We start from the raw sequence: 13,467 nt of genomic DNA, 5'->3' as shown, positions 1-13,467 counted from the left end.
CAGTAAAATAATCGGACTGGCACAAGAACCACTTTACCTTCTCAGCATTTACAACCGACGGACTAAACATAAAGGTTTTCCAAATAGCTTCAGTCACCACTCACACAGCCAGTTTTGTACCTTCACCAAATATGCACTGATGCTCTTCACAATTGAAGTTCTTAATGGAAAAATTAAGTGGTAACACTTTACAATAAGGGTCCCTTAAAGCAGAAGTAAGCGGAATGTTTGTGTTAATATAAGTCTTAAATAGTTGTATCTTCCGACAGCAATCACTTCTATAGAGTGTTTGGTCTGAAACACGGGTCTGTCAGTCACTCTGCTCTGCTCTGAGCCGAGGAGAAAACTTTCCTTGTATCCTACAACCTTTATCCAATGAGGAGAGAGAACGGCATAAAGGGGCGGTCCTCTCTGTGTGTGCAGCCAAGGGATGCGCGTGACTGTGGTGGCGTAGGGACGAAGACGGGGACTGTTAACTCCATCGGCTGACAGGAAGTTAGCCAAAACCACCGGATCGCTTACTTCTGCTTTAATTTATAGGCTCCTACAGTATTTATGTGCAGATAAATGTTAAAATGTAGCTGTTTATCTCAGTCTATATCCCATTTTGTCAGAAAGGTTTCAGAAGCCTTTTTTTTCTATACTCTTTTATTTTTGCCTCTTTCATGCAGTCCAGGCTTTTGAAAAGAGAGTAAACATATATATTGCTGCTGAATAAATCTTAAAAACTGACTTGTATATGTGATGTGTATTTTTGGGGGGAAATATGGTTCCTGGAATAGTCTGTAGACAATCATAATCATTCAACTGCTTCACAAATGCAGACAAAAAATCGAGAAAATCGGCAATATCGTAGAATCGCAATTTAAATCGAATCGGCATCCAAAAAATCGTAGAAGAATCGAATCAGGAGAAAAGCGTATTGTCCCAGCCCTACTGCACATTACACTGTACGTGTGTTCCTTTGGCCATTTCACCCTTTCATATCTGGTCCTAATGATAAATATATGATTGTTTTAATTGTGGAAGTTGTTGAGGCCAGTATCACATAAGACTGTGATTCATTACTTTAATGTACCTACAGTAGATCCTCATATAGAAACAGCCTCAAAAATAAAAGAGCAGCTCCATCGTAACGGACCTGCTGCTCTCATGGAAGTTGGTTTTCTATTTTATTCTTTTCTATTCTTGTATCTGAGGCTCGGGCCACATTTATAAATCAGACGTCCACTCGGTGTCCAAACCTCTGACGCCGTCTTTCTTACATCAGTCGACCTCGAGCACAGAGCACACACATCTAACCTCCCTCTGCTGACTGTGTCAACTGTTACGTAACACCTCCACTCCCACCGAGGCCTCACGTGCACGTGGACACACACATGCACACACATACACATTGAGGCCAACAGATTGTGTCATGTTGTGTTAAACTCTCCCAGTGTGTAACATGGCACAGAGGGACGACACACACACACGGTGGAGAACAACATGTTTGAGAGATGATGGAGTTCGTTCTCTCTCTTGCTCTCGCTCTCTTGTGTTTTCCCGGTCTCCCGGTGAACAGGGTTTGGCTGCTGGGGTTTTCACTTTTTAATAGTGACAGTGTTTATTTATCTGCGGTGAAATATTTCACAACGCGGGTCATTCATTTGGTTTCATTTATACGTAGATTAAGATTAAGCCCCCACCGGCTCCTTCAGGAAACATCTGTCTCCTCAGCTGCGTTTGTGTGTTTTTACGTCATGTTCATCAGCGATGAGTTATAGTTGCTAACGTTACGACAAAAATGCAAAAAAGTTGTTGTGGAGACAATGTGTTGAATTTGTATTTCCATGGAGAGGCGGGGGCGTTTTCCCACTTAACGGTAAAATTCTTTGCAGCTATAGTGGCCAAAAAAACCTCAATCTCAGTTCCACTTCATCTTCTGTACAGTAACAGAGTTTAGCTGCGGGTCACGCACTCGATCGCCTGTTGTGACAGAAAACAGCAGCTCTTGGTTGGACAGATTCATATTGAAGAAGTTGTCTGAGTTCATAAAGAGAGGCAGAGCTGAGAAAACTCAGAGAGTGAAAGTGTCTTCAAAAGCCCAGGGGATCTAAGATGATGCCCTGAGGAACTCCTGCCTACAACTTGCGGATTTTATTAAGAAACAGTTCAAATTGCAGCTGCTCCCCAAAGAAAATGTCAGTTAACTGTGTTCATAAAAACAAAACTTTAAAGAAATAGTTTTATTCCCTTTTTTTTTTGAAAAATTGTCATCTAGTGGCAAAAAAACCTTGATCCCGGTTCTAATTTATCCCCAGTACAGCCACAGAGTTTAGCTGTGGGTTGTCCACTCAATCGCCTGTTGTGACAGAAACCAGCAGCTCTTAGTGGACAGATTCATTTTAGAGAAGTTTTTCTGACTTCATAAAGATATGCAAAGCTTATAAATCCCATAAAGTTAAAGTATCTTCAAAAGCTCAGGGGATCTAAGAGGACGCCCTGAGGAACTCCTCCCTGCAACTTGTGGATTTTATTAAGAAACAGTGTAAATTGCAGCTGCTCCCAAAAAATGTCTGTTAAGTAAAACAAAACTTTAAAAAAAATAATTGTATTCAATTTTTTTTGAATAATTGTCATCTAGTGGCCAAAAAGCCCTTGATCCTGGTTCTACTTTATCCTCAGTACAGCCACAAAGTTTAGCTGTGGGTCGTCCACTCCATCGCCTGATTCATTTTAGAGAAGTTGTCTGACTTCATAAAGATATGCAAAGAAAAACTTTGAAAGTGAAAGTGTCTTCAAAAGCTCAGGGGATCTAAGATGACGCCTTGAGGAACTCCTCCCTGCAACATGTGAATTTTATTAAGAAACTCCCCAAAAATGTCAACTCTGTTCATAAAAACAAAACTTTTTAAAAATAATTTTATTCCCTTTTTTGAAAAATTGTCATCAAACACACAAAGACAAAAAAACACTATTAAAAAATATTCCATCAAGAACATACAACAACAAAACTACGGTAACCTGCAGTAACTGTGTTAGTAGAATACAAAGAAGGAGGACGATGGAGAGAAGATGGAGACATTAGACGAAAAGATAAAAACGAATGTGAGAAGAAGGAGGAGAAGTCTGAAACTCTCTTCTTCTTTAAACGCAGTAGGTGTGGCCCCGGACACACGTGCCCTGATTGGTTGCTTGGTTTTTCAAAGAGTTCATGATTGGCTGAAAAACACTGAGAGCCAGCTCAAGATTGGTTGGTTTGTTGGTTGGTTTGTTGGTTGGTTTAGTCAGTGGGGTCAAGGGTCGATCTCCTCGGGGACGATGGTGAGCATGACGTCCTCGTTGCCCCGCCTCACCACCGTCCGCAGCGACGCGTCCCGCTTGATGGCGGCGCTGACGTCGCTGGCCGAGGTCACCGGCTCGTTGTTGATGCTGATGATGACGTCGCTCTCCTGCAGGCCGGCTCTGAGGGGCGGAGAGAGACAGACGAGGTGACGGTTAGTGAAAGACTGCACGTTAATTCTTCATTTATCTGTTGATTTTTGCCAAATTCATGTTAGAAAGAGTATTTTTACAACAAAATCAATGTTTTTTCTCTTCCTGTAAAACGATTTCAGACATTCGATGACTCATCCTGCACTCGAGGGCGTTCCTAAATTTTGTGTCCAATTAAATACAGTCTCTTGAATTTTTACATCTCTCCCCTGAAATATAAATCCTGTGTGTTCGAGCTTGTGTTAACGCTAATGAGGCTGCATCTCCACACTGGTAGCATCACTGCTACCCAAGGTCCTCCATGCAAACAGTTTGAGCCTAAAGCTAAAAGGTAGCAGCCTTTGTCTTTAAGAGGGATAGTTTAACATTTTTGGCAAATTGGCCCATTGCCATTTAATCCCTATGGGACTCTCATGGGATTTCTTGGTTTCCCTCATCAAACTCATCAAATACACAATCCAACAACTCCACAACGCTCTGCTGGACAAGTTGTGACCTGCACATTCACCACGCTATGAGATAATAACACAACGTTACCAGACAGAGTTGTTTTAGAGGGAAATTCATGCAAAACCGCTGATGCACGTTGCCTTCAGGGACAGTTTTTCATCAACAGTCTCTGTATTTCCCTCTAAAACAACTCTGTGTGGTAACGTTGTGTTATTATCTCATAGCGTGGTGAATGTGCAGGTCACAACTTGTCCACCAGAGTGTTTTGGAGTTGTTGGATTGTGTATTTGATGAGGGAAACGTAGCGTAGCTCTGAGCAGCTCATGGCTCTGCTCTGCCGTTCTAAAAACAGTTTGCACCGACAATTAAAGGTAACAAACCTACTGCTATGACTATAGGGAATATGGTAATGGGCCACTTTGCCAAAATGTTGAACTGTCCCTTTCTGTTATCTACTGGTCCTCCATCTTTATGGACTTTTTATGTTAATTGTTGTATTGTTTTGGGGACTACGGATGTAATTTAGCATATGTGCTAAATCCGGTGTATTTACTGTGGGTACTCTAGCACTCACTGTCCATTAGGTCATGAATGTTTCCTGTCTGCTCAGGACTTGAACCTCTCATGGTCTCCTGTTTCACTCTCTGAGATGATGCATTCAATGACCAGCAGGACTGTGAGGCAGCGTGCCCTCCCATCTGGGCAGTCTGGGTAGGAAACACTCAGGACTCTGCCTCCGCCGATGCCAACGTTGGAGCAAAAACAGCAGCTTTAATACCTGAGGTGAACTTTCCACATCCTGCAGCCTGAAGTTCAGATCTAATAAACGTCTCTTCAGCGAGATCAGACACTCGACCTGAGTCCGGCCTGTGTTGCTCATAAACCCACCAGACAACAGGAAAACAGACTCGACCTTCTGTTTTCTCAGGTGGAAACGCTGCGGGTCACTTTCAACAGGTTTTTTTTTTTTCATGTGGATGCCTCAAAACTTTCCGAGGAATAAAAAAAAAAAAAAAATTGATATTCTGCCATTGTGAGTTTACACACTGCAAAAACTCAAAATCTTTCCAAGAATATTTGTCTTCTTTCTTGGCAAAATGTCTCAATTTTAGTCAAAACTAATCTCTTCCCACTTAAAATAAGACTCATCACCTAAAAAATGAACTTGTTTTTAGACAGTTTTCACTTGTTTCAAACTAATTTTCAATTGAAATAAGTAGAAAAATCTGCCAGTGAAAGCACGTGCTTGTAATAAGGAATAAAAACTTGCTCCACTGTCAGATTTTTCTACTTATTTCAAGTGAAAATCTGCTTGAAAGAAGTAAAAAGTGTCTAAAAACAAGCTACTTTTTAATGTGATGAGTCTTATTTTAAGTGGAAAGAGATTAGTTTTGACTAGAAATAAGACAAATATTCTTGGTAAGATTTTGAGTTTTTGCAGACAGCAGCCACTTCTCCTCCGACTTCCCCATGTGACAAGCTTCATTACCGAGTGTGAGAAATCTGCCACTTTGCATGAAACTCAACCACATTTCTCGTCATGATTAATGCAAAGCTACGACGAGTCCCTCCAGAGATGAGGTGTTTTTGGAGCTTGTTTGTTTTGACAGTGAGTGCAACAACAACACAACGCAACAACACAAGAGAGACACTCACGCCTCCGCTGGAGTTCGGCTGATGACCTCAATGACGTACGCCCCCGAGGTGACGTCTGGGAAGTCTGACTGCCGCTCCTTCAGCTCCTTCGCCAGCCTGAGGGGAGACAAAGAGCCAAAACATGAAGCTTTAAGTGCAGCAGGACACCAGTCTGTTGCTAACTGGTCCTGATCGGGACTAACTCTCTATTTCATCACGCAAAAAAACATCGTCGTTGTGTGGTCGAATAGAAACCGTCGTCTCCTGAGATCTGAGGGTTGGACGCTGAAAAACATTACAGCGATGATGACCAGAGCCGTCAGTCACCAAGTCATAACCTGGAACATGTGAAGAAATGTCGTCTTTTCTGTTTCTTCTCTTGTGGTTTCACTGTTTTTCATCAGAAACTTTGACATAACAACTCTTTTTGAACCTTTGTAGAAATTAATCTGAATAAATATACAATATTATTCACCAAAAACACTCAGTAACTTGTTCCTCTAACAACTGAGAAATAAAAAACTGACTCTCCAAGACGTAAAAATAAATCCATATTCATCAGGTAAATGATTTCTTTGGTACTTATTACTCTTACTTGAATACATTTCCAAGACAAATATTTTTTACTTTTACTTGAGTTAATTTCTAGGAAGGCTGAAAAGTACTCGTTACTTTCAGGTCTGCTCTTTTTTTTTCCTTTTTCTTTTCTAAAATCCTATTGGACACAAGCTGTGTTTGTCAAAGAAGGAAACCCTAACCCCTAAAAGCAGCACATCAGTGCAGCTGCTTTCAGAGAGTTCATTCTCACAAACAAGAGTTAAAATCTCCTTAAATTAATTTAGAAAAAATTATAGTCATTCATTGATGTGAAAAATAAGAAATGTACTCTTACTCTTACTTTTACTTAAAGTAAATTTAAAAGCATGTACTTTTGGATACTTAAGTACCTTTAAAAGCAAGTACTCTGTCCATCTCTGGTTGTTAAATATAGTGTCTGTACCTATCATCCAGTTTAGAGCAGCAACATCCTGAGAAACAAAATGTACAATCTAAGAAGTTGTGCAACGGTTCAACTTTATGAGCTTTTCATAAATTGTGTTGTTTTGGTGTTTTTTTCGAGGCGTTTCCCGACTGCGACTCACAGAGTGGGTGCGACTCTGACCTGTAGGCGACGGACGCTTCGCATTCCTGTTCAAACTGGTCATTTGGCAGCAGGTGTCTGAGGCTGAGCTCACTGCTGCGATACGATCACCACCCATGTTAAGTATGAGAGCGGTGAGGATTGAGAAAGTCCCGTCTCGGGGACCTGGGGAGGCCAACGCTGCTGCTGCTTTATCATCACATCTATATTATACAGCCTCTGAGCTGCTCCCAGATCAGTTACCAACCCCATCTCCTGCTGTTTCTGTGAATGTGAACATTAAAGCCCCAGTATGTAACTTATTTGGCTTTTTATTAGCAAAAATCAAACATGTCTTTCATAAATCCGTATTTCACTGAAGTGGAATCACAGCTGCATCCAAATGAAAGCTTTCTGGTTCCTTAGAATGAGTTGTTACAAGTCGTTACAAATACATGAGTGGGCGACGCACCGAACCGAGGCGGCCATGTTGCATCGTGACCGTAGGTAACCACGGAAACGGCCTGTTAAAACTGTCACCACTGTGTAGTGTGAGGAAGGACGGAGGCACTGGTGTTGCATTCAGGTGCAGTCAGGCAGACGGCCGTCAGCAAACCGACCGGATGTCATTTTACTCCACCAGAGAAAGACGGTAAAAAACAATACCACATCACCATGACAACATATTGTCAGACCGGACCACTTGTTTACATAGAGGCTTGTTTATCCTGTTACATGCAGCGTCTGTTGTCTGTCTGACGTCTGCCCCATTTCACCTGAATGCAACATCAAGAATGCGTTGAGATATGCAACCGCACCGCTAGATGGGGGGAATTCCTACGTATTATACCTTTAAATGTCTGAAACAGGAACTTACGTGGCAGTGAGACTCATCATCCGGACACCGATGTATTTTTTCTTCTGGGAAGTTTTACCTGCAGGACAAAAATGAAACACAATGATGAAGGATTAGATGAATTTTGAACATTTTCCTCCTGGTTCATGTAGAAACAATCACCTTCCTCTTTTTACCTTAGATTTTTATTTATCAAACAGAGGCTGCTGGTTCGAATTAATGACATTTAACAGTTCAGACTGAATGTGGCGTCTCATAAAGCAGCGGTCTGAGGCGGCTCAGTCTCTGTTCTGCCTCATGCTCTGCTCATGCTCATGTACAGGTACAGTGGAAACCTCCAGACTCTAATGGCTGAGTGATAATCCACACCAATAAAAACACACATGCTTTTAATAGAATTTTTTGGCTCAGTGGGAGAAAGTGGATTTACTGCTCTGCTCTGTAATGGACTGTTATACTAGCTGCTGCAGCACGACACCATTTACTGCCGTCACTCCCCTACTGTAACTGTAACTGTACCGACCACTTCAGGTTAGTTGGTGTTTTCTCCTCTCATGCAAGTTCATGTTAATGTCAGAGTGTATTTCTACTGCATGTACTGCACTAATAACGTTATTATATACAAACAATCACCATTAGTGTTTATATATAGCCTACACTGCAAAAACGCAAAATCTTTCCAAGAATATTTGTCTTCTTTCTTGTCAAAATGTCTCATTTCTAGTCAAAACTAATCTCTTTCCACTTAAAATAAGACTCATCACCTAAAAATGAACTTGTTTTCAGATAATTTTCACTTGTTACAAACTAATTTTCACTTGAAATAAGTAGAAAAATCTGCCAGTCAAAGCAAGTTTTTTGTGCTTGTAATAAGAAAGAAAAACTTGCTCCACTGTCAGATTTTTCTACTTATTTAAAGTGAAAATAGGCTTGAAAGAAGTAAAAACGTGTCTAAAAACAAGCTACTTTTTAATGTGATGAGTCTTATTTTAAGTAGAATTAGTTAATTTGTTTTGACTAGAAATGACATTTTGACTAGAAAAAACACAAATTTTCTTGGTAAGATTTTGAGTTTTTGCAGTAAACTGCCACTGTGCACTGCAGGAGTGTAGATACTATTCTTACAAATATTGTTTTTTATTGCTTTATATTACTGTCACTGCTCTCTGCAGTACATTTCCCCATCACGGGACAAATAAAAGATATAAATATCAATATTAAACATAACTATCCAACGTATATACATATTTAAGAGGTGCATTTGCAGATCTAGTCCAACTGAACAAAGTGTTTCCTGGTTTTCTTGAAAAATTGCAATATTGTAAAAGTGATAGACGCCATCTAAGACCTTCATCGCTCTCTGTCCTCCTCCTCGTCCTCCTCACTCTCTGTCTCTGTCTCTGTCTCTGTAAACCTGATAACTTCTGCAGGAACAGAGGGTGAAGCTGCTGCTGCTGCTGCTGCTGCTGCTGCGAACCTTTGGCCTGTCGGTCGTGTGACTCTGCCAGGAACTCTCTGATCTTATCGGACGGGATGGCGAAGGAGATTCCTGCTGTGACCTTCAGTGTGTTGATGCCAATCACTTCTCCATCCTGTACAACACACACACACAGAGAGAGAGAGACACACGCATGCATCTGTTAATTTGCCATCATTCTTCAGATTCCCCACAGTAAAAGTCAAATTTCCACATGAAGCTTGTTAAACGTGTTTCTGACGCCACATTGTTCTTCGTTTGGCTGAAAACAACATAATCACAGTCAGCTGTGGCCGCGCCGCGCTCGCCAAGCGTTACCTCAGCTCTTTATTTACCTTTCCTAATAAGGACTTTATGAGCTTTGCTGTTTTGTTTATATGCGATTACGTATATCTGTGTTTTGCAACATATGGACGAGGTCCCAGTCCGAAGAGGCCGAAGCTTCTGATAGAGACGTTATGTAACAATTAAATCATCTTGAATCTCGGGGCGATGGCGACTTTATTGTTTCTTACACAACGTTAAACTTCAGCTGCTCAAACAAAAGATGAAAAAAATACAGTAAATTCATAAATAATATGGTTGTCCTCCACTCACCAGGTTGACTAGTGGTCCTCCTGAGTTGCCGTACTGCAAGAAACAAACAAACAAGAAACCACAGAAGATAAGAGCAAAAGAAAAGAACACTGCAAAAACTCAATATCTTACCAAGAATATTTGTCTTATTTCTTGTCAAAATGTCTCAATTTTAGTCAAAACTAATCTCTTTCCACTTAGAATAAGACTCATCACCTAAAAATTAACTTGTTTTTAGATCATTTTCACTTGTTTCAAACTAATTTTCAATTGAAATAAGTAGAAAAATCTCCCAGTGAAAGCAAGTTTTTTGTGCTTGCAACAAGAAAGAAAAACTTGCTCCACTGTCAGATTTTTCTACTTATTTAAAGTGGAAAATTGACTTGAAAAAAGTAAAAAGTGTCTAAAAACAAGCTACTTTTTAATGTGATGAGTCTTATTTTAAGTAGAATGAGATTTATTTTGACTAGAAATGACATTTTGACTAGAAATAAGACAAACATTCTTGGTAAGATTTTAAATTTTTGCAGTGAAATGATGAAGACTGACACTTAGTCTGATCTGAGGAATTCCTGAAGTGAACTTTGACTCACTGACTCGATCGGTTCAGATTTATCCTTCATGTTGCTTCAGGCTTTTTTAGTTTTACTTTAATATCGAGCCAGTGATCATAAAACAGAAGAATCAGTGGATCTGACACTGAACAACCTCGTCATGCATCAAACGTCTACAAGCCAAACACACACACACATGGTCACCACACTGCAAAAACTCAAAATCTTACCAAGAATATTTGTCTTATTTCTAGTCAAAATTTAATTTCTAGTCAAAACAAATCTCATTCTACTTAAAATAAGACTCATCACATTAAAAAGCAGCTTGTTTTTAGACACTTTTTACTTCTTTCAAGCAGATTTTCACTTGAAATAAGTAGAAAAATCTGACAGTGGAGCAAGTTTTTCATTTTTATAACAAGCACAAAAAACTAGCTTTCACTGGCAGATTTTTCTACTTATTTCAAGTGAAAATTTGTTTGAAACAAATGGGAATGATCTAAAACCAAGTTCATTTTTAGGTGGTGAGTCTTATTTTGAGTGAAAAGAGATTAGTTTTGACTAGAAATGAGACATTTTGACAAGAAATAAGACAAATATTCTTAGAAAGATTTTGAGCTTTTGCAGTGCATGAGCACGTCACGTCACGTTCGGTTTGGGTTTTCTCCACTCACGTTGATGATGGCGTCCGTCTGGATGTAGTCCATGTCGGAGTTGCGGAGGCCCAGCTCCTTGCCGCCCCGCTGCGTGGTGCTGACGATGCCGGTGGTGACGGTGTTCTGCAGCGAGAACGGGCTGCCGATGGCGACCACGAACTCCCCGGGCCGAAGGCTGGCCGAGCGGCCCAGCAGCAGCACCGGCAGCTTCATCTGCAGGAGGAGGAGGAGGAGGAGGAGAGACATGGATGAAGAGGAGATGTAGGATCACGAAGTTAAAAATTGAATAGAAAAGGTTTTAAAGGAGACATATTCTGCCCCTTTTCCATAAATTAAAGTTCCTAGGTGTCTTAAAGGGGACATACTGTGAAAATATCACTTTCTGAAGCCTCTTTAACTTATATTTGGCTGTTCGTTTTGCCTTCCGGCCCCAAAATGTGAGAATTGACAAGAAAATCTGTAATTTTCAGGCTCCTGAGGTTGAAATCCACATGGTTTTATGAACTGTTGCACTCACGATCCCTTTGACAAATTTTTATTACAGGACAGGCAAGCACAGACGTTTCGACCAAAGTCTTTTTCAATGTCACTGAAAACGACAAATGATATTGAAAAAGACTTTGGTCGAAACGTCTGTGCATGCCTGTCCTGTAATAAAAATTCATCAAAGGGATCGTGAGTGTGCTGGCTTTCCTCCCCTTTTCTGTAGCCGTGCACCTCCTAAAGTTTTATCCTTTTTTTTGGTGAGTGCTCGCTTCTCCCTCTTTTTTGTGTGGCTCATCTGCATTTAAAGGGACAGGCACTGAAACCAGCTGTTCTGAACAGGGCTGTTTAGAGAGGATGAAAAGAGCTGTGATGTTTGATCCTTGTGGGATTTAGACCAAAGCATGTCACAAACATGTCTTTAAGACACCTGGGAACTATTTTAATTTGTGGAAAAGGGGGCAGAATATGTCTCCTTTAAAGACATATCTGTTCTGCTTCGGTCAAAATCTCTCTCTGTTCAGAACAGCTGGTTCCAGTGTCTGTCCCTTTAAATACTCACAGGTAGGGGCGGTATTATGCAAATTCGAAAAACTAATGACATCATTGTCAGACAACTGAAGGAACAGCTGATAAAACCACATGGATTTCAACCTCAGGAGCCTGAAAATGACAGATTTATTTGTCAATTGACCCTTTGTTGGCCTTCTGATTGGTCTGCTGATCCACCAATCAGAGCGCTTCTCCCCATGTCACATGTTGCACAACATTCTAAGGTTGGACAACCCTGGAATGAAACCCTATGAAACGAGATAGGTAGACAGCAATTTTTTTGGCAAAAACTACTTAATAATTTTTCAATATGGTTAAAATGTGCCTGGGGTTCCTGCAATAGCAACTCACGATATCTGGAATGTATTCCCAGAGTCATTTTTATCCCATTCCCCAAACCTAAGACATCAATAAACATAGGCTACTTGGCCCATGTGTATTGTATAACATATTACTTTAACCTTCTGTTAGTTGAGCTTAATAATAGGGTTTGGGGGTGGTCCACTAGGGGGAGCTGTAGGCATAGGTCAGGGGTTAACTGCAAAGTTTTGTTTGTTGTTGTTGTGTGCAGTCCTCATGAGAAGTGAGCCTGTTTTCCCTGGCTGTACTGTGCTAAGTGCTAAGCTCATTCATTCTCCAGTCCACTCTCTGGTCGTGTTCATAGACAGAGAAGATCTAATACCTTCAAAGTTATCTAGCAAACGTAACATTACCGCTGCTAATGTCTTTTGAACTTTGCGAAGTTTTACGAGGAGAAACGGGAGATCGGCGGAGATTAAGCGTTAGCTTGTAGCTAACGTTAGCTAGCGCCGTTAGCTACTAGCTAGTGAGTGACCAAAACAATGATTTTTCCCCATTTTTCGGAAAAGTCAGGTAATGCCCGTTCAATCGCTATTGAGCCACGTCTGTCCTCTATCATGGACACTATTTTTCTGATGTATAAGTTAATTAAAATTTTCCTTACAAGCAATTTAAATCTGCCTAATTTTCAATGGTTTCCAATGGGAGTTAACCCTTCCGTGACCATTGTTTGTCCAACCTAGCAACAGTAACCGTGGGGGGCGGGGCCTTGACAAAGGGTCAATTCTCACATTTTGGGGCCAGAAGGCAAAACAAACACCCGAATATATGTTAAAGAGCCTTCAAAAATATATATTTGTTCCATAATATGTCCCCTTTAACTGATGGTTACGTGACAGTTGGCAGGACACACACACACACAGACACACACAGGTAAACAGGTGATGAGCAGGTGAACAGTGTGTTCTTCTCCGGACACAGACGTTGGTTTTCCTGTGGAGAGCTGAGTCAGCTCAGTCTGGACCCGAGGCCTCGTTTCCTCTGGGACCCAACAACATGTCACAACGACCACACACACACACACACACACACACACACACACACACACAAACAGACACAACACGACAAACAACCACATAACACAACACGACCTTTCCATGTATGAAATGAAAAACAAAGTGAATCAAGGCGACTCGTTGTTTCACCGTCTTTGAAGAAGAGTCAAGTCTCTGGTTTTGACGTCCTGAAACTCAGACTTTCACCTGACTGAATCCACCTCTCCTTCACCGTTCTCTCCTCCTCATTACATTTTATCATAAAAATGTCATAAA

At 40.8% G+C, this 13,467-nt stretch overlaps 1 protein-coding gene across 1 annotated transcript in view; it reads right to left on the bottom strand.

Moving 5' to 3' along the window:
* Nucleotides 1-2,890: 2,890 nt before the first annotated feature.
* Nucleotides 2,891-13,467, bottom strand: part of htra1b (HtrA serine peptidase 1b) — a 30,188-nt gene continuing 19,611 nt past the window's right edge. Inside the window, exons 5-10 of the mRNA XM_085761332.1 lie at nucleotides 10,820-11,014; nucleotides 9,613-9,645; nucleotides 9,016-9,130; nucleotides 7,560-7,617; nucleotides 5,584-5,679; nucleotides 2,891-3,447 (exon numbers count right to left, since the gene is read on the bottom strand). Coding sequence (XP_085617458.1) covers nucleotides 3,279-3,447; nucleotides 5,584-5,679; nucleotides 7,560-7,617; nucleotides 9,016-9,130; nucleotides 9,613-9,645; nucleotides 10,820-11,014 — 666 coding nt within the window. The 3' untranslated portion in view covers nucleotides 2,891-3,278. The remainder of the gene's footprint in view (nucleotides 3,448-5,583; nucleotides 5,680-7,559; nucleotides 7,618-9,015; nucleotides 9,131-9,612; nucleotides 9,646-10,819; nucleotides 11,015-13,467) is intronic.

Source organism: Trachurus japonicus, chromosome 19 (genome assembly GCF_045865225.1).
Source record: "Trachurus japonicus isolate A0001 chromosome 19, Traja_1.0".
Taxonomy (NCBI): domain Eukaryota; kingdom Metazoa; phylum Chordata; class Actinopteri; order Carangiformes; family Carangidae; genus Trachurus; species Trachurus japonicus.
This window is presented reverse-complemented; position numbering and strand designations above follow the sequence as displayed.